Source organism: Apus apus, chromosome 10 (assembly GCF_020740795.1).
Source record: "Apus apus isolate bApuApu2 chromosome 10, bApuApu2.pri.cur, whole genome shotgun sequence".
In the NCBI taxonomy this organism is placed as follows: domain Eukaryota; kingdom Metazoa; phylum Chordata; class Aves; order Apodiformes; family Apodidae; genus Apus; species Apus apus.
In genome coordinates this window covers 5958557-5978745 of record NC_067291.1, presented here as the reverse complement: position 1 = coordinate 5978745, position 20189 = coordinate 5958557, and the positions used below count along the sequence as shown (strand labels likewise).

The 20189-nt window shown below is 40.2% G+C and overlaps 1 protein-coding gene across 1 annotated transcript; it reads left to right on the top strand.

Annotated features, from left to right (window-relative positions):
- Positions 1-117: 117 nt before the first annotated feature.
- Positions 118-19664, top strand: FAN1 (FANCD2 and FANCI associated nuclease 1). Its single transcript, XM_051628730.1, has 14 exons — positions 118-175; positions 650-2054; positions 4051-4191; positions 5203-5398; positions 7568-7801; positions 8309-8440; positions 9736-9844; positions 10571-10690; positions 12084-12248; positions 13194-13362; positions 15241-15344; positions 17792-17986; positions 18367-18495; positions 19430-19664. The coding sequence occupies exons 2-14, from the start codon at positions 782-784 to the stop codon at positions 19565-19567; spliced, it is 3105 nt and encodes a 1034-aa protein (XP_051484690.1). The 5' UTR covers positions 118-175; positions 650-781; the 3' UTR covers positions 19568-19664.
- The last annotated feature ends 525 nt before the right edge of the window (positions 19665-20189 follow it).

Genomic DNA, 20189 nt, shown 5'->3' with positions numbered 1-20189 from the left:
CCCTGCACTTCTGCGGTGACCTGGGGACCCGTCTCGCAGCCCGGGGCAGGGCTCGCGCTCGGCGCTCCTGGCGCGGGGCTCTGCGCTCGGCGCGCGGCTGCCCGCCCTGCGCCGCCGGGCCGTGCGGCAGCGGCGCGCGCCCCGGGAGGGCGGCGGGGCGGGCTCGGCGGGGCCGGTGCGTGCGGGGAGCGCCCCGGGAGCGGCACCCGCGGGGCGGGGGGGGCGGGAGCGGCACCCGCGGCGCTTCCGAAGCGCGGGGCTGCCCCTGCGCGGCCCGGCGGGACCTGGCGTTGCGGCCCGCTGTGCTGGCAGGCACCGCGGCCTCGGCGGGGGGGGGGTGGGGTGGGGGGTTGGTGCCGGAAAACCGCGCACCTGTGGGCAGCCGTGACAGGCGTGAGAGGGCTCGGCTGCGTCCGTACATCGAGCCGTACCTCACGCTTTCGTGCACATCAGCCGCTGAGCGCGGCATGGGAGCAGTTCGCAGGAGCGTGTGCGGGCGCTCGGCGCGGGTCCCCCCGCGCGGGTCAGCACTGAGCGGCCTCACCGCTTGGAGGGCCTTGTTGTATCTTCCCCTGTTCATCTCGGTTGCATTTCGTACCTTAGAAGAGCTTTAATTCAATCTCTCTCCTCTTTTTTTTTTTCCTTGAAGGCATGTCAGAGGATTACAGATGGAAAATGCAAAGCCAAGGAAAGTATTTTTTAGTTCTTTAAAGTGTTACAGATTAAGGAAATAAGGCCTGAATGAAGTTGCCAATGCCATGTAAATGCTTCAGGTTTTATAATGGCAGAAACTAGGTCTTCAGAAATTAAAAGATCCCGAATAAGTTTGTCACTCAGTAAAAATAAAAGACAAAAAGTGGAAGGTAGACGAACACCATCTATACCTTCAGCATCCTCCTCTATTATTTCCTTTTTTAACAATGCCCCCCCCGCTGAAATTACCTGTCCCATGTGTGGGCAGATGGTGCCAAGATGCAGGATAAATGAGCACATGGATGAAACATGTCAGACCAACCATGGTGAAGTTGGCATCACTGATTCAACACTCAACTCTTCTAGGAATGAGAGTCCTTCAGCTGCAAACATGAACAGTAAATCCAGCTCATATTTTTCAAAAAAACTCTTAAATCTAGAAACAGGTCCTTCCAAAAGCAGTTTGCTGAAAACAGAAGGGAGTACAGTGCAACAACTTAGTCCTTACTTCAGCAGTAATAGTTCAGTCTGTAGTGTTAACAGTGAACCACAGGCTCAAACAGTTAAAATAGTCTCCTTGGGAAGCTTGTCATCCAAACTGTCCAGAAGACGACGTACCCAGGGAGGAAAACAGGTCACGTATAAAGAGATTGAGTCTTCACCTCCAGCTGTTCACAGTATGTGCAGAAGTGCTGAAGCACAGGATGATGATGAAGAGTTTTATGCTGGGCATAGTTCTCAGAAAGAAAATCAGCTTGCTCAGAGAGAGAGCCCAGAACATTTTATGAAGAAGGAATCTGAATTTCAAGAAGAAATAAACAAATGCAAGGGAGAAGACCTTATGAGTATTGTTCAGGTATCATTACCAGCTGATAAGACTAATGGCAAAAGATCACCAATCATTACAAGGAACACCAAAACAGAAAGTAGTGCTGAAGATGTGATACTGGGTCCTGACAAATTTGAAACACATCAAGCCGGGCTGACCCACAGTTTGGAAGTCAAGACTCAGCCTCACACCCGGGTTGTTCCTTCTTCCAAGACAGAAGTGAATGGTGGTACACGAAATTGCTTAAGCAAGAGCAACGAACAGGTACTTCCTGTGGAAGTTCATGGAGACTTTAAAGATGAGATTAATCGTACTTTGTCAGAAACTGTGGGAAAGGTGGAGTTTCAAAATTCCATTGGGGACATTTTAGACAAAATAAATGAGGTTATCTCTGTGCCCAGCTCTCCTGGTCACCCGTATTACCTCCGGAATTTTTTAGTGGTGCTGCGAGCAGTCTTGGAGAATGAAGATGATATCAGACTCTTTGATGAGCAAGATTTGAAAATTATAGCAGAGTTCTGCAAATTATCAGGTATCTTCTTTTAATGTATTTTCCTATTATTACTTGTAGAGAGAACTGTTACACAGTTTTATGTGAAGAGTGCTATACTAACGGTCAATTTAGCTTGATAAATTCCATAAGGCAAGAAGCTCCTTTTTCTCAGGAGACATGTCTCTCAGTATGTAAACTTCCCTGATGTTGTTTTAGTGGAAGGTAATGATAAATAGTGGAGACTTGTAAGAAATAAGGAGATCCTGACAGTATTTATTTCTGGGGGTTTTGGAATACTTTTTTTTTTTTACTGTTTTAATACTGTTTTTAGAATCTTAAGTCAGCTTGCTGCTGCATTTGAACACGTTTCCAAAGATGGAAGCTCAGCACAGGAAAGGAGTATCAGTTAACACTACATTTTTGATTATTATTACATATGGGAATTCTACAAAATGGAGTTATGTTGGAGATTAGGCCCTCCGTATTTAGGCAAGATTCAAAGCAGACATGTCTGAATCCTAGACAAATTTTACAGTCAAAGCATGGCAGAAGTGATGCAAGTTAAAAGTAACACTCCAGTTTTTCATGTGTATTTATAATTTGTCTTAAACTGTAATTAAGAGAAGCATTACCAGCACTTTGAGCTGCAAACTTAAAAGCATCACAATGCTGTTCAGAGCACTTAGTTCCGTAATGTTTGTATATATAAAGTTCCAAATGATATTGTGGATTGACACCACAGGACAATACAAAAGAGAGTATCAAGATCATAACTTGTAATTAGCAGTTATGTGGAAGTTCTCCAAGGCCCATCAGAGATTTTCAGTAAGTGCTTTTCTAATAACTTGTATAGATGTGGAGAATAATAGAATAAGATTAGGTTAGTGTATATGAAATCATAAGGTTTTTAATATAGGATACTGAGTGACAAAAATGGAGAAGTGTTGGCTTGAGATTTTTTAGGAAGAAGAGCCCCGATAAGTAGTTCACAGTCTTGATTCCTTGAAAAAATTGAGTCAGTGCATATCTGTTTCCCTAGGAGGTACTTAAACTGTGGTGGAACAATCTCAAAAATGTCTTTTTTGACTTAAGATCTTCGAAATTCTTTCTAAAGAACTACAAAAGAAAAAACATACCCCAAACCTTCAAAAGGAGGTACTGCAGAACAGGATAGTTAAGAAGCAATTAAATAATTGTACAATACCTTTTTATTCTTTTCTTTGTCATTCAAATCCTTTAGAGAGAAAGCAGTTCTCACAGGCTTCTCTACTGGATTGCAACCCGAGTTTGATCAGTTTCTGTTCTGTGGAGAAAGGACGTTTCTGTGTTAATGAGGGATGAATTAAGTATTCAAAAGGGTGCTGAATGTAGTAAAAATGGCAAGACTATTTTCAGCTAAGATTACATAAGCTATTTTGTTGAATTTCAGCACTGTTAGTATTTTTAAAGTACTTTTAGAGATGCTGCAATAGAGCCCCTCTCTGATAAAAGTCAAATGGTTAGGTCTTTTTCCCCTTGTTTTCAGTAGATATATTAGTAAAATTTTGCTTATCTTTGGAAAAATAAGAATCTGAAGACTGCTACAGGGGTGTTCTATGATTGTGAAATCAGTCTGTCAGACTACAGCTTCTTTTGTTCCTCAACATCAAGTATTTGGTAATTGAATGTTCAAGAAAGCAAAAAAGACCAACTTAAGATTTCAATATGCAGAGTTTAAAAAATGAAGCTGTCATTTCATAGAAAACAAATTATTTCTTAAAGGGTAAGCATGTCCAAAATACATTTTAGCAGTGTTCGTTACCAACAAAATACATTGTAATAATTTTCTACTTTAAGTTTTTAATGAGCAATAATTACTTGTAAAGGTAAGTTCTGGCATTTTACTAAGTCTGCTCATAAAACATGGGCATATTTAAAATGCATTTTAGAGGATATCTGAATCAAAGTAATTTTTCAAGGAAAGATAGATGCATAGCACTGTGTTTTAGAATTTAATTTTCTTTTTATCCTTCTGTGCTTGAAATAAAATTTGCAGTTGGTGGGCAGAAGTTGTATGTGAGACTTTTTCAACGTAAGCTGAACTGGTTAAAGGTGAACAAAATAGAGTATGGAGAGATAAGTACGGATTTGTCACCAATAATTGAAGAACTGGCTGAAGCCAGATTTCTGCAAACAGGTATGGCCATCATTAATACATATTAAAAATACTACAAATAAAATCTGCAGTTGTGTCATGTTAGAGTTTAATCCTCTGCATGCTTGTTTGTACTTTGAGAAGAGAATCAGAGGAGCAGAGCCAAGTTTTCAGATAGATGAGTTGTGTTGTGTTACATTAATAATAAAAGCAGTTAGTGCAGATTAGGTACTAGGGATAGTTAAATAAATGTCAGGGTTACAGGTGCAACAATAGGCCTTACTTGCCCTCACCAGCCTCATCTCAGGCCCTGACCTGGGCAGCATCTGCACATTGGTCCAGGAACTGTTTACCACCCTTCAGTACTGCCCTGAGCTGTCTGGCAGGCACCCTCTCCCTGGCCCTGTCCATCCCTGGCTGGCTAGACCTCCAACCCATGCAGCATGTGTTTGTTTCCAGTCCTGCCTGTGGCCCTGTTCTGTGGGTGGATCTGAAACATACTTTGTACTCTTGTGTCTAGTCTTACGTCCAGCTCATCTCTTAGATCAACCTTGGACCTGAGACATCATCATGCCTTTTCTGGGGCTGCTGGTGCAATCTGTTGCCAGGACTTCTGCTCTGCCCACTCTTAAATTATGGTGTGACTACACCAGGGTTGGTGAGGACTCTGCTAGTGCTGTGGTCACTGTTCACTCCTGGTTTATTCCTCCTTGTCAAGCAGTTCTGCTCTTGCTGCCCCCTGACAGCACTTTTTTTTGCATTGCAAGTTTTTCCTAATAGCATTTTTTTTCATAGCACAGCAGAATTGCTTTATATTTGTTTTTGTTTTGAGGTTGCAAAGGGATTTTTTTTTTCTGATTATTCCATTCCTTCCAACTGGACCAGTGAAGAGAGAGAATTTCAAGCTGAACCAGCCAGCATTGATTATACATTTCTGAAGAGCCTAAATCATTAGATTAGTATTAGGTTATGCAAATGTACTATACTTGGAGCTGTTGCTTGAGTGTTTATGTATAGCACATAATAAATATACATGGGTCATTTTACTTTCAGAATCTGAATTGAAAGACCTGTGTGAAGGATTGGACTTGCTTTCAGCCCCTGAGCTAAAAACACTGGCAAAGATCTTTCATTTGCCAAACCCAAATGGTCAGAAACAGCAACTGGTGGATGATTTTCTGAGGCTAGCAAAACAACGTTCAGTCTTCAGCAGGAGTCAGGCTGGCATTGGGACAGTGATTTTAAAAAGGTAACCCTATTTATAGTTATATTTTGCAGTTGAATGTAAGGTATCCTTCAAAGGACTCAGACTGAAGAGGGAATGCATTTAGTAAATTTATGAATAAAAAAGGGCAGCATTGCATTTTGATTCACACTGGGTCAAACAGAAGGGTAGATATTAGACTTTTGTTTTTTTTAAGCTCTGTTATGCTTTGCAGCTCTGGGCATGGTTATCCATCTCCAAAGTTACTCAGTTACACTGAGAAGTATTCCTGCATTGTTTAAGGCAAAATGAGTGCAGAAAGACATGCAGGAAGACACAGGGAAAGTCATTGCCTATTAGAGCACCTATCTGATGTCTATTTGCTGAGTGAGCTCTTTTCTTAGAATTAGAGGGGGCCAATAATATTTATTTTTTTGTGTGATTGACTTTGTACTTTAGCATAGAGCCTTCTTTTTGGCAATATTTTTAAGGCAAAGATGGTTTGCTAGACAAAGTGTTCTTTCTTTCTTTCCCATGAATTTTTTCCCTGTGGCCATCACAGATTTGTATATCAGATGCCCTTGACTTTCAGCTCTTCTAGGATCCAGATTCAGTTTCAAGATGCCAGTCTGCCCTAAAAGGAGTGATTACAGCATTACCATTCTTGGTGTTTAGGGCTGGATAGCCCTGGAATATCCACAAAATGTCTAGGAATATGAACTAAGTAGCCAAGGTGCTGGTGCCAGGGTACAGGTCAGTTCTGGAGTTCCTAAGCTGTTTTAGACATTTGCCTCTTAGTAACTAATATCAAAAAGTTACTATTTGAATTATAATAGCTATAAACACAGGTTGCTTGTCTAGCATTTAGCTTGTCGAGTGGACTGGAGAACTGGGGTCTGAACTCAGTAACTGTGGAATCCTTCTGTACAAAATGCAGGTTGGGTAGAAAGCTGACAGGTATCATTATGTCCTGCATTTGCTGCAGTAACATCATTTGACTATCCTGTGGTATTCTTTTTCAAATGAAACATAAAGCTTTGTCAAGTTTTGCATACCTATGTTTATTGGACAGATATTCCCCCCAAAAAACTGTGCTTCTCCACAAAATTCCTTGTATTAAAAGGAGCCCTGTATTAGAAGAAGAACTTGAAAATCATCCCTCCATGAAGGATTATTATTATGTTAATTGCTAAGGTCTGCTTTCCTTGTGTCAAAAGAGAGGTCTAATATGAGCTTAGTGCTGGGCTTGCAGAGCTTCACAGCTGGGAGGTTTTCACAGTATGGTTAGCTTCTTTAAAGTAGTTTTATTTGGTCTTCATTGCTTTCAAAATACAACAGGAGCTCTAGTGGTTCCCATTCTGTCACAGATAGTGTTTCTCACTGGTGTCACACTGGTGTAATTGTCTCCAGCAGTACTGCACTTCATTTGGTCTGCAGGATAAGAGGTGAAGTGATCACAGCCGCAGCGGTGATTGTCTTTTATTAGAGGATGTTGGGACTTTGTGAAAAGTAAGGATGTTTTAATGTAAGCAGTTGGCAGTTGTTTCCTCATTCTAATCCAGATATAGAAAACATCAATTGAAAATGCTTTGTATCTCTTCAGTTTTCATTTTTTCTCCAATAATAGATATTTGAACTATATAATGATGCATAATTGCATAAGTATCTCTGACAGAAAAAAAAGTTTCCAAAATACTGACTTAAACTGTGCCAGGGAAGGCTAGGATAAATGTGTTCAGGAAATGGAAAGGAACCTGAAAAAATTAGTTACATTCAAGTAACGTACAAGCCCTTGGTGCTGGTTTGCTCCCTTCTCCAAGAAAAGAGGCTGATAGTTACTTGCTTGGCCACATCAACTTGGGGAATGTAATGCTCCTTGCTGTAGTTGGCAGCTGAAATACATGAGATCAGAAAAAATCCTATTGTAAATCTGTTCTGTCCTGTGGACAAGTAAAAGAATTCTTATCTTGTATGAAGAGGCTAGGTGGAGATACCCTACAACAAGGCATCTCAACCTCTGGTCTGTAAACATTCCCTAACAGCAAACTACCTCTTGTTGCTTGTTGGTGCTGCCTGACATAGCAAGAGGAGTGGCTGCTTATTTCAATAAAAGTCAAGTTTATGCAAATTGTCCTCATATTCCATTCAGTATTTTTGAATTTTGTAAGTGATGGTAAAACCCGTTATTTACAATAGTTTTATTTGTCCTTCCAGGGTGAAAGACCTGGCTGGAAAATCTGTCAGGGTCTGTAAAGGCCCTCGAGCTGTCTTCTCTCGAATCCTGCTGCTATTTTCCCTGCCTGAGGCAATGGAGGATGAAGAAGCAGGTAGTGCTGGTCAAGGCCAGCTCTCCACAGTCCTTATGGTAAACATGGGGCGTATGGTATTCCCCAGTTACACTGTAAATAGGAAAACACAGGTCTTCCAGGACAGAGAAGATCTCATCAGGTAGGGGGTGCTTTGACAGTTTGGAAATCTATTTATTTCTAGAAAAGCTTTACTGCAGTACTTGTGTAGGCAAGTAAGAATTAATCATGTGGAACTCCAGATGTGAATAGGTAGAAGTGCACTTTTGCAGTGCTTTTAAATGCATTTTGTATCCAGGCAGGACTTGTAATGCACAGTGGCTGGCATTTTGAACCAAAATAGCGTATTTCTTTGCTTCATGATCATCTGCTGATGAAAGTTGTTTCTTCATTTGCTGTGATGATAATTAGAATGGACTCTGAACAAAACAAAAAATACATCCTCTAGTTTATGAGTAGTTTTAAATATAATGTACCTTGTTAGCATAAACTCTGCTGATTCTACAAGATTAAGAATAAAGTTGGTTGCATGGTTCAATGTCTTTGAAGACTGGAAGGGAATTTATGAAAGGTGTTGTATGGAGGAATTGATTCCTTTTGACTAAATGCTTTTTGAGCCTAATTGAGTTATTATGTTTTTTCCCCTTAGGTATGCAACTGCTGCTTATCTGTCAAATGATATAGCCACTGCAATGGTAAATGGGAACTGGGAAGAAGCTAATCATCTGTATATCTGTGCTAAAGAAACCTGGAATGAACTGAAAAATCACCCCTCTTTGAGGTAGTAAACTGGAAACTAGCTTAGTGTTCATATCAAACTATTAAAGTATATTATCTTACTTTTTGTACTTTTCCTTTTGAGGGAGGCTTTATAGACTAGTGATATTATTTAAGCCTGATATATTTAGAAGCTTTAATGTTCTTTAAAGCTTTGAACTTCCTGTTTTTTTGTTTAGCTTTTAAGTGATTCTATGAAAAGGCCTTTTTTATAAAACCTTGGGAAAGAATTAGTAGGCATTTCTGTTCTATGTGCCAGTGGAGGAGAACAAAAGTCTTTTTTTTTCCCTTGTCATAGTTTGTTTTCATGGTTTTTAAACAAATAGAAATAAGCAGAATTTTAAATTCACTGTGAACAAAAGAATGTTGCAAACGTTATGGGAAAACATACTGGGTTATTCATCTCTTCAGAATTCCAGGTGGGTGTCATTCAGGAAATGTTACTAAAGATCTCAGAACTGAAATAATGTGTATTGTTTTTCCTTTAGTTAATATATTTTCTTACTTAATTATAGACCAAAAGTTAAAGTCTTATGTCAAGCATTAACATCAGAGAAAACTTCTTTACAGTGAGAGTGACAGAGCACTGGAACAGGCTGCCCAGGGGGGTTGTGGAGTCTCCTCTGGAGACATTCCAAACCTGCCTGGACACATTCCTGTGTGATGTGCTCTGGGTGATCCTGCTCTGGCAGGGGGGGCTGGACTAGATGATTTTTGAGGTCCCTTCCAACCCCTAAGATTCTGTGATTATATTAATTTTCATGGCATCTGATTTAAAATAATTTTCATAGCGGGTCACTTGGAGGTCCATTCCATTTCACAGTGAAAATAGTGGGAACACCTTTTTTGATTCCCACAAGGCATTCAAAAGACTTTTCTTGAAGCATGGAAGCCTACCCAAAATATTTTAGTCTTCTTTTGTGGCAGGACATGCCTGTTCTATCCTTTTTTCTTTTGTTCAGCTGTGTTTGTAAAGTTAACCTTCTTACTTATGAGAACAATTTGGCAGTAACAAAACTTGATATAATACATTATGATTTTGCATCGGATACAGAACTTATTCACTAATAATTCCATTGCTATTGAAACCAAAATATGCTGTGCAAGTGCATCTTGCACCGGCTGCCTCAGCTAAACTATTTCCTTACCTTCTTGATTTTGCAGCTGGGATCGGTTCAGTTATGATATATAAGGCATTTATTTTTTTTGTAAATGCTTCAGGTACAAGTATTCTTAGGAAGAGATTTTCAGAATTTAAATTGCCTTCATTAAATTGATCTGAGCTGCTGTTACTTCCAGCTGTCACAGAGCTTTGCCTGAGTTCCTGCGACGCTTCACAGTTGGCTGGGTGTACACGAGAATCCTTTCTCAAGGTGTTGAAATTCTTCAGAGACTTCACATGTATGAGGTAAAGTGATGAAACGAGTAGGAATATGTGTATAATGTAGGGTTCTACATCAGTTTGCATTCCTGAAGTGGTTGGAAAATAATGATAATGTTTGCCAGGATGTAATGCAGTTCTTTTAACAGGTTACTTTTAAGTAAAAAGAGCCTTTTTTCTGTCATCTTTAGAAAGTTTTAAATAGTTCTGATTTCTGCTTGTGCTTTGGAGATTTTCCATCTGTAATATACTATAAGACTCTTGCTGATACATTGTTTCATTATTTCAAGATATCTGTGTTTCACTAGAGTTGGTTATTGCTTGTAAATAAGAAAATATTGGAAGAAAATTCTTCTATGAAATCCCTGCCTCTTCACCTTAGTAGCTAACATCTGCAGAGGCCACTGATTCAGATGTTGTAGCAAACCACATTATTCTGAAAAATACTTTGCCTCTGCAAAAAGGCAACAAGTAATACTCAGGTCTTTTCCATATACAATAACAAATACAGAAAGGACAAAATCACTATATTTTTGGCAGCTGATCTTTAAGTTTAAATGAAATTTCTCTATTCTGGAGTTTTTAACATGTACCCATGCACCTGAATATGAGTAAAAATGGGGTTTGAATTGTGAAGTGAGTAAGTTTTATAGTACCCAGTAATTAGAAGGCAAAGTGGCAAGCAAATTATATAATGAAACTTCAACTTGGCTTTCTACCTCAATTGATGAAGATAAAATCCTGTTGCTGTAGGAGGCGGTGCAGGAGCTGCAGACTCTTCTGTCTCAGGATGTGTATTGTACCGACAGCAGAGGGCGGTGGTGGGATCGCCTGGCCCTGAATTTACATCAGCACTTGAAAAACACTAAGAAGGTATCTTCATAACTGTGCTGTAAATTGGAAACACTGTAGTCATTGTCTGAAAACTTTTAAAGGAAATACTTCATATGAGTGGAGTACATTAAAAACAGCAGGGTAGGCTCTTCTAAAAATGCAGATATTGATAGGAATCCCAAGGTTGCCTGGCAACTAGTCTCACCTAAGAAACTGTGTATTGAGTGTACCCCCATCCTTGTTTGGCCTCCTTTTTCTATTGCATAGAAGAACAACGTTTGGCCTGAAGGATGTATGGACACACCAGGCAGCAGCTTCCTTACTGCTCTGCCTTTTAGCTTTGCCTAATATGTGAGAAGCAGAGAAATTTCTTGCAGTAAATACTTCTGCTTCTGAACCTGAGTCTTGAAGAGGTCATATCTGGAATGATAAAAACAAACATGATTGGAAGGAGTTTTTTAATGTTTGCAAAAAAAAAAAAGGTTAAGTGAATTAAGTCCTTGGTTAACTGTTGCCAGTGGGGAAAAGGTTGTATTCTGTATCTAGACCAGTTTTGGTGTGGGGTTCCTACTGTAAGAGGTCAGGCAGTAGACAACCCCATTTCTAATCTTGTACTTGTACACAGCTCTGGCAGGGTTATCAGTCTTTAACAGCAAATGTAAACAATTTCCATGGTCCTGCATGATAAACCATAAATGACCACTATTATACTGGTAAAGAATAACCTTAATGGTTTTAGATAGCATGTGTTACAGCTGTTGTTCATCCCGGTCTGTTTAATTCTTTTAGGAAGGCCAGGGAGGGGAGAAGGGGTTTTGAGGTAATCTTGTCTTGGTAATCTTGGCTAAGAGGGCTGAAACTTTGCCCTCTTCCCTTCCAGTAGTACACACACCCACCCCTGTAGGGTGGGTAAACTTGCTAGTCTCAAGTCTGAATGATGCAGTTCAGGCTTTTAGAAACACTGTGTACATGTAAAGAAATCTTTTGAGTTCCCTAAGTGATTCATAAGCTGGCATGTAGCCAAATGAGAGAAAAACAACCATATGGGGATGGCAAGAATTATTGTAAATCTCTGTAGAACTTTCTGGCAGATTTCTGCAGCAGAATATAAAGGAACCAGAGACAACTGCAAGCTGCAGTACAGGTTGTGCCTTTGAATTCCTTCTGAGCCATCACCAGCTCACAATTACCAGAGTAATTTCTCTTTACTAGTACTAGTGCCAGTTTGAATCCAGAAGCCTAGCAGTGCAAAATAGTATTTACTAGTTAGAACTTCAGCACATAAGTAAGAAAGGTGGTCCAGTCTTAAATGCTGGTTTTTTACATTCACATTTTTGTGCTCCTTAAATCACTTGGTCTTTTGGCCTTAGTCAGAGCAGACAGACATGCCCAGGTCTGGCTGACTTGCTGCTTGTCCTCTGCTCGTTGTTAGGCCGTTGAGAGCATCCTGAGGGGGCTGGCAGACCCACGGGTGCGCACCGGGCACCGCCTCGCCCTCTACCAGCGCGCCCTGCGCATCAGGGACTCGCCCAGCTGCAGGCAGCTCAGGTCCCTGCTTCATCATCTGCCAGACATCGCTGTGGAGGAGGTGACACATGTAAGTAAAGTTGCTGGTGGTTTCTCAGAAATAACCACTCATGAGGTCTTCTTTCTTCTGACAAGAAAAGTGGATCTGGGAGACTGTTGGTAGGAAGCCTCTGACTTATTTGTGCTGCAGGGAAACAAATACAAATGTGTTTCTAAAACAAAAAGCTCTACTGAACAAATATTTCTACTTATTCAAAATGGTCAGCTGAAGTTAGTCAGCTGTACAGTGAGGTCATTTGTGTTGCTTTACTGAATAAGTGTTACAAATCTGATCAGCTATCAGCTCCACTAATTTACAAGCAACACTCTCAGAACCTTCCAGGGGCAAATCTGCATTGCCCCTGATGTCTTCAGGCCAAGCATTCAGTGTGTATGGAAAAGCAATAATAACCTTAGCTTCTTGTCAGCACTAGATTAATGCCTCAAGAAGTGCAAGGGTTTTTTTGTAACCTTTGGGAGTTATGCACTTTAAATACATGCTATGCAAATATGCAACATGAAGCACTTGCGCTTTTTTTAACTCATTCTTTTCATTATTGTTGCAAAAATAATTGTATATGGGCAAAGCCAGAGCATAGCCTTATTTTTTTCCTCAGCCTCCTCACTGGGTATCTCCCTACAGCCCTTCCTTTTCTCAGTCCAGAAACAGCCTCCTCCATCATCTGTATTCATTCTTCCTGGTCTGTATGTTAGAAGGACTACATTCCTATCTGCCTAGGATTTTTGCTAGTAATTTTTTTTCTGAAAAATTTGCCAGGTTATAAAAGCTGATCAGAATGGTTTCAAGGGAATGGCAGGTTAAATTTTATTTCATTGATTTTTTGGAAACAAGTCTAGTTCTGATTTTAAGAAAACTGAAAAGCAGGAATGTGTGTTTTAGGATAGATTCAAGTACCTAGGGTAAAGCTTTTAAAATGTGATGCTGGAAAGTAACTAGTTATTTTACTATATTCAGGTTACAATCAAAGGCAAGATGTGTCCTCAGATGGGAATGGGAAAATCTGTATTTCTAATGGATGATACTGGTAATGAAGAAGGAGGTGAAGACTTCAGTGTATCCACAGTCATGTGCTCAGTTGAGGAGCTGGCGTTGACTCATTACAGGCAGAATGGTTTTGATCAGGGTAATAGTAACTTTTTTTTTGTACAGTAAAATAACTGGGAGTAAAGAACCAATTTACTAAGTAGTTTAGTTAATAGACCAGTTTTATCTGATCTAATTAGACCAGTTTTTAATGTGATTCTGTTTCCTTTCCAAACAGCTCTAATATGCCATTTCCTTACCAAGAATGCCCTTAATATGTATTTTCCACCAGGCCAGCTTCCTGGCCTTTCATTATTTGCTGCTGTCACACACCTAAGGTGGTATTGAAATGTGTTTGGAAAAAACCCAGCAATACTTCTTTATCTCTTTGTCTTTGCCTTTCTTATCAGTGAACAGCTATTTTATTGGTATGGGGTAAAAGGTATATAATCATACATGTATAATACATACACACTATACTATATATTGTGTGTAATGTAATAACTTACAGCATATATTCTGTCATCCATATGAATTATATGTAACATTACATATTATATATAGTATATTATACTAATAACAGAACACACATCAGAATGGTTGCAGTTGGTAGGGAACTGTGCAGGTCTCCCTGTCCAAGCCCCATGCTCAAGCAGGGCCACCTAGAGCCAGTTGCCCAGGACCATGTCCACCTTTTGAGCATCTCCAATGATGGAGACTCCACAGCCTCCCTGAACATCCTGTGCCAGTGCCCTTACATTGAAATAGTGTTTCCTTATGTTCATATATATATGCACACAGATATATGTTTTTATATATTTATGTTCATACATATGTGTGTATGTCCCTATGTATGAACACATACACATACACGACAGTAGCTGTTACTTGGAGTCATCACTGAACATTGGTCTGGTGGTGAGTGGCTGCTTTTGCCTCTGCTCTCCCTTCCTTCTCTTCCGTTCCCCACCCTCTCCACTAATTAAATTGCCTTTATCTCAAGGCATTGGGGCATTATGGGTTTGGTGGTTTGTTTTGGGTTTTTTTGATTACTTTTTTTCGTCTTCACTTTTGCCCATCAGTTGTCTCCCCTGGCCCACTGGGGCAGCAGGGGTCAGCAAGTGACTGGGTGGGTGGGCTTAGCTGCCATCCAGCACCAACCCACCACAGGGTTTTTTTAATATATATAATATATACACATGCATGGAGGAGGGTGTGTGTGTGTGTAGAGAGCTATATGCATATATTCATACATACACTTTTACCTATATAAACATACATGCAGATATACCCATATATACATACATTTAGTAAGTGATAAGGATTGGGAGGGGAAAAAAAATAAAAGGAAAATGTAATCTATTAATAAAAAAAGTTTATATATATACAGTGGTTTATATTATATATATATGTACGTGTACATACACATATATGTATACATACATGTGTGTATATGTATACACAGACATGTATGTGTGTATATGTAAATGTTTTTATATACACAAACGTTTTGTTATTAATACATCACATTTTTAGCATACTGGCTGGGCATTGGTCTGGTGATTGCTTTTTGCAGCACATATATGCATAAAGGTATATATGCATACATAAATACATATAGGTATAGCTGTATTCATACATGTGTACATCTGTGCACATATGTATAATATAAACAATTTATAGATACAAACATATTGTTGTTAATTTATTCCTTTATTAATGTAAAAGTTTAAAAATGTGTATTAAACCTGATTGGTGGCAGGGCACAGTGAGTTAACCCCATGCTGTAAATGAAGGCCACTAACCAGAAAGCATTACCAAATTGTGGAAGTAATAAACTGCATTTACAAGTTGCTGTTGTAATGTTAGTATATACTGACTTTAACTGTTTATAAACCAGAACCTAGCATGTGTCTGTTCTGGATCAGATGATTTAGTAGAAATTAATGTTTCCATTTTATTTACTTTTGCCCTTCAGGTATTCATGGGGAAGGTTCAACATTTATTACGCTCTATGGTATTCTCATGTGGGATATCATTTTCATGGATGACATACCTGACGTGTTCAGAAACTCCTATCAGGTAGGTTGGAAAGGCTTTCTTTAGTCAGTTTCTTTACATATTGCTGTAGACTCTGTAACCATGTTAAAAATTTATTTGGGATTAGATTAACATTTTATTCGGAGGGACTTTCCAGACAGGCAGCAACTGGTTGCCAAGGAACCCTTTAGTAACAAGCCCAACATAACAAGCAATAAAATAAAGCAAACAGCAGGAGCTAAATCTGGATTGACTGTCAGATGGGGGGGGAATTCATCTGGCTAAATGTGCATGTCCCGTGTCTGAACTCACCAAAGTTTTCCCTATAGTCAGTGGAAGAATCCTGCTATCCCATAGTGGGGTTCATCTCATTTGAAGGTGATGCATTCTATAAAAAAAAAAGGTTTTTTAAAAAATTTTTTTTCAGTAGCCTTTAAAAGGAAGTCACAGTTTTAAATTCAGGTTTGTTAACACCCCACACCTGCTCCACCCCAACATGCTTATGCTTTTGGGATCATCCTTCCTTTTTTGTCAAAAAAACCAAGGAAACAACACTACACCCCCCACCACCACTAACCCCTTGCTATACCCTAAGGTTAATGAATTAATGATCCCAGGTGAACTTGTGGCTTGTTGCTAAATGCTTTACATTCTACTAATTACAGCTGGAAAGTTTTAATAATTGCCATTAGAAAACTTGATCACCTAAGTGACATATACTAAGAAGACCCTGAAAAGCCACCTCAAATGTAGAACTAAAAAAAGACCAATTGTCTTCTTTCTTCCCCTTTAATCCATTGCTTCTAATTGCAGCCCTGGCCAAGAGGTAGACCAGGCAGTGCTGTGCTCATCCTTAACTGGATTTATTTGTACTGTAGGAAATTAAAGGTTTGTATCAGTATGAGGTATCTAGCTTAGGTAAACATTTCTTCTTCCCTCCCCCCCTTTATTTTTTTTCATCAGTATGAAGTACAAATCCTTGTTGTGGATGAGTCAAAGACCACTGGTGGTCATTAGTGAGCACTACAATTATTTAACTGGCAGAGAGGGAGCTATGTTCCGTCAAGGCCATCGTACATAGTCCCTTAAGCAAAGGCTGTAAAAATCTAGGGAAGCAAACAACAGAATTATTTTATTAGGCTGATAGGACTAAACTCAAACCCATGAATACGAATCACTCTCTGTCCCACTAATCTGATGTTTAACCTGTTTGTTTTATTTTATGGTGACATAGATTGCGAGTCTGTGTACAGTCATGTCTTGAAATAATTTCATAAGCCACGAGCACTTGTTTATAAGTATGTTCCTGGTCACATCCACAGAGAGCTACTCTGTGATTACAAGAGGCAGATTACACAAAGTAATGGCTATATTTGAAATGTTTTTTACTACTAGATTCTTGTATTTATCCACCCAAGTAAATTTAGGGTTGAAAACTGTTTGCTGAAAGAAGTGAGATATAATTGTGCTTCTTGCTTTCAAATTTTGAATTGGGAAGTTAAGGCTTATAGACAGGACAGGAATGGGACTGTTGTAGCTCCAAAGGTCATACAAATATTGGTAAATGGAATACATAAAAATAACTATTTTATATATATATATATATATATATATATATATATAGTATCTGCTATTCTTGTAAGGTGCTGTAATTGTATTAATGTCACGTGTTAAAAGCAGTTATTCTTTCAGTGCACGCTGCCAGTCACTGTAGATCTTGCCTTGCTAATGCATTTCCCTTTTTATAATCTTACGTGCAGACTAAGCCTTCTTTAAAAAGAAAACAAAAAAAAACAACACCCAAACCAAAAAGAGTGTATATTTATATGAGCAAGCCCAAAACATACAATTCATTTGCAACATTTTTTTTTTTTTAAACCAGGTTTTACTTACTAATGCAAAGCAAAGCTATCCTGAGCCTCAGGCATGAGCAAGGCTGAAAGCTCACACCCGAGTCTCAGTCATTTCTAGGATGTATTTTTGGTGGGATTAGCTGTGGCTGCACTTTGTGTAGGGCTGAAGTTTGCCATTTTCTAAGTGCTCTGCATTTGATTTTTGAAAAGCTAGAACAGGGCTCAGCTTGATAGCCTTTTTTCAGCCATGGGCAGAATGGGCTAATTGCTGCAGTGACTTTATACACCAACATGCTCAGTGCTGTGGTGCAGGCTCTGCTTTCAGGTAGCTTGAGTGACAGTCCCAGTTTTGTCACTGCTTTGTTCTTCCCATCTTGACCTGCTCAGGGTAGCTGTGCGGGCTTGTCCAAATCCTGACTGGAGTGGTACTGCTTGGGGGAGTAGGAGAGCAGATGGCTGTTCCAATATATACAAAGTTTCCTCCTTAATAAAAATTTATGTGGTGGAGTGGTTGTGTTACATTGACACCGTGTTTGGTGCGTAGTTAAGAAAATACAAAGTAGGGCATTGTCATTCCTGGAGTCGCTGCTGGAATTGCTGGCAGCTCCTCAGAGCTGTATTTACCTTTTGCTACAGACCTCTCCCCTGGATTTATACACGGACAGCTTCTATGAGAACAGGAGGGATGTCATTGAGGCCAGACTCCAGCAGCTGCACACAGCTTCCTCAGAGACACTGGCCAAGCTGATGGCTGACACCTGGACAGCTCAGGAGGGAAAAGCAGCAGCTCTTGTTAGCTGGGGGAGGTTTAATTCCCTCCAGCAAGCTCAGGTAAGGAGCTGTGGGCAAGAATGGGCAGAGGGAGGAGCTGTGTGGCACATCACATCTGGCCAGAGGGTGCTCACAGGTTGTGCTGGGGCGCTGAGCCAAGACTGATGGTGGGAGGGAGGACCTGAGTGGGGACATCAGTACAAGTCTCCCTAATCCCAGTTACTGTTACTTTTTTATATGTTTGCTGCAACAGTAGTTGTTGGTAGCAGCAGGGAAATTGCTGTAGGTAACATGTCTCAATTTCTTGTTACATGTGACTGAAAAAAGACGCTGAGGTGGGCCATCCAGTATTCTTGTGAGAGGTGGGAAATGGCTGCACAGGAAAATTATTTTAAAAAAGAAAAAAAAAAAAAAGCTGACTACCAAAGCTTCTCTTGCAGAGCCTTGTCTCTTGCCTGGGAGGGATGTTTCTGAGTGGTGTTTTCAGGCGACTTTCCAAAGATCTGCGCCACTGCCGAGGGGGTCTTCCTGACCTGGTGGTGTGGAGCACACACACCCACCAATTCAAGGTACGTTGGGAGATCATGGAAATGGAGCTCAGCTGAGCCTACCCTTGGGTGTAAAGCCTTCCAGTTGTCAGCCCATACAAACTGCATTTTCCTGTCGTGGTGGAGTTAAACCTGCTGCCCATCTGCCCAGCAGCTCTGGCATTTCATCTGCTATTGCATCACATTTTGCTGTAGCTTTAATGGGCATAATGAGAAACAGCAGGAGGTGGCTAGCTATTGCTGTAGCATAGGTCTTCACTTAAAATTACTGTAAATCAACGTTACCAACCACTCACACACATTCTGACTGTTGTAGCAAGGGTTGCTAATGTCACCAATTAACAAAAAACTTGAATATAAGACTGTAATGACTGTGTCTGTCTCTTGCTAAAAAAAATATGTGGAGATGTTTCAAAAATAGCCATTACTTTGTGTAATCTGCCTCTTGCCATCACAGAGTAGCTCTCTGTGGATGTGACCAAGAACATACTTTATATGGAGTAGACACTCATGGTTTGTGTCCTTCATGGTAGTGGAACAGGTACTAGAAGGCAATTGGACATTCCTCAGCTGATGGAACAACTTGTTACATGTTTCTTAAACACAGCTCAATAGCAGCAATTAGTTCTTTAGAACACCTAGCTAAGTTGCTGCCAATTATCAGCTGGAACAGGTGAGGTTGGTAATGATGGATTTTTTTGAGAATCATGGCATTTTCATTCACCAGTGCCTCTGTGTGTTGGTGGATATTTACTACATAAAGTGTCATTCTTATAGGTAAACTTTGGGGTGTAAGTTGTTAATTTAGCACCCACCGGGCTTTCCATTGTGCTAAATCAGTATGATTTTTGTTTCAAATAACAGCCATGAAAGAATACTTGTGTTAGTCTGTGGGAGCTAATGATCTTTCAGTTCCCCCACAGGCACACTACTAACCACCCACCTTTCTTTGTAGCTGGTGGAGGTTAAAGGTCCCAACGACCGCCTGTCCCACAAGCAGACGCTGTGGCTGAGCGAGCTGAAGCAGCTGGGGGCTGAGGTGGAGGTTTGTCACGTGCAGGCAGTGGGAGGCAAGAGTCAACGCCTCAGCTGACAAGGAAGGTTTGATCACAGGGGTGATTTGGTGTTGTTGAAGGAACTGGCCTCACACACACACGACTGCTGCTTATTAAAATTAGTTTCTTCTAAAATTCTGGTTTCTTGGAACATTACTGTAGTTACTTTTAGCACAAAGCATTCTAGAAAACAGTTTGAGAAGACTGTCAGTGTGTTTTACTGTAGGGCACATTGTGTTCAGCAGAACAAAGCCTTTCTCTTCTATATACAACTCCTTCTATGAAAAGTAATCTAGGAGTTTTGCTCAGTGAAGAGAAACAGCTGCAATGACACTGGTTCCAACTGAGAACATCTTCTAAACGATGCAGTGCATCAGGCCCTGATCATTTCCATGTTGCCTGTGTAGCCCAAGTCCAATAGGCTGTGCAAGTTTCCTTGCAAGGCACAAGTTGAGCACTTTCCAAGTACTGCAAGGCCCAGCCTGGTTCTCCAACTGCCCCCACTTTGGATTATCTATTTACATTTTTCACTTGAGTATTAAAAAAAAATACAGCTGGTTGAAGATGGCATAGAGCAGTCATAAAACTTTTAAAGTGCTGTTTTAACGTGCTGCTATGTATGAAAACATCATTTATTTCACAGCTCCTCTTCTGAATACC

Coding starts and splice junctions, on each gene's coding strand:
- FAN1 (XM_051628730.1), top strand. CDS start 782: ATGGCAGAAACTAGGTCTTCAGAAATTAAAAGATCCCGAATAAGTTTG. Junction 7,802..8,308: donor GACAGAGAAGATCTCATCAG/GTAGGGGGTGCT, acceptor TTTTCCCCTTAG/GTATGCAACTGCTGCTTATC. Junction 15,345..17,791: donor TGTTCAGAAACTCCTATCAG/GTAGGTTGGAAA, acceptor CTTTTGCTACAG/ACCTCTCCCCTGGATTTATA.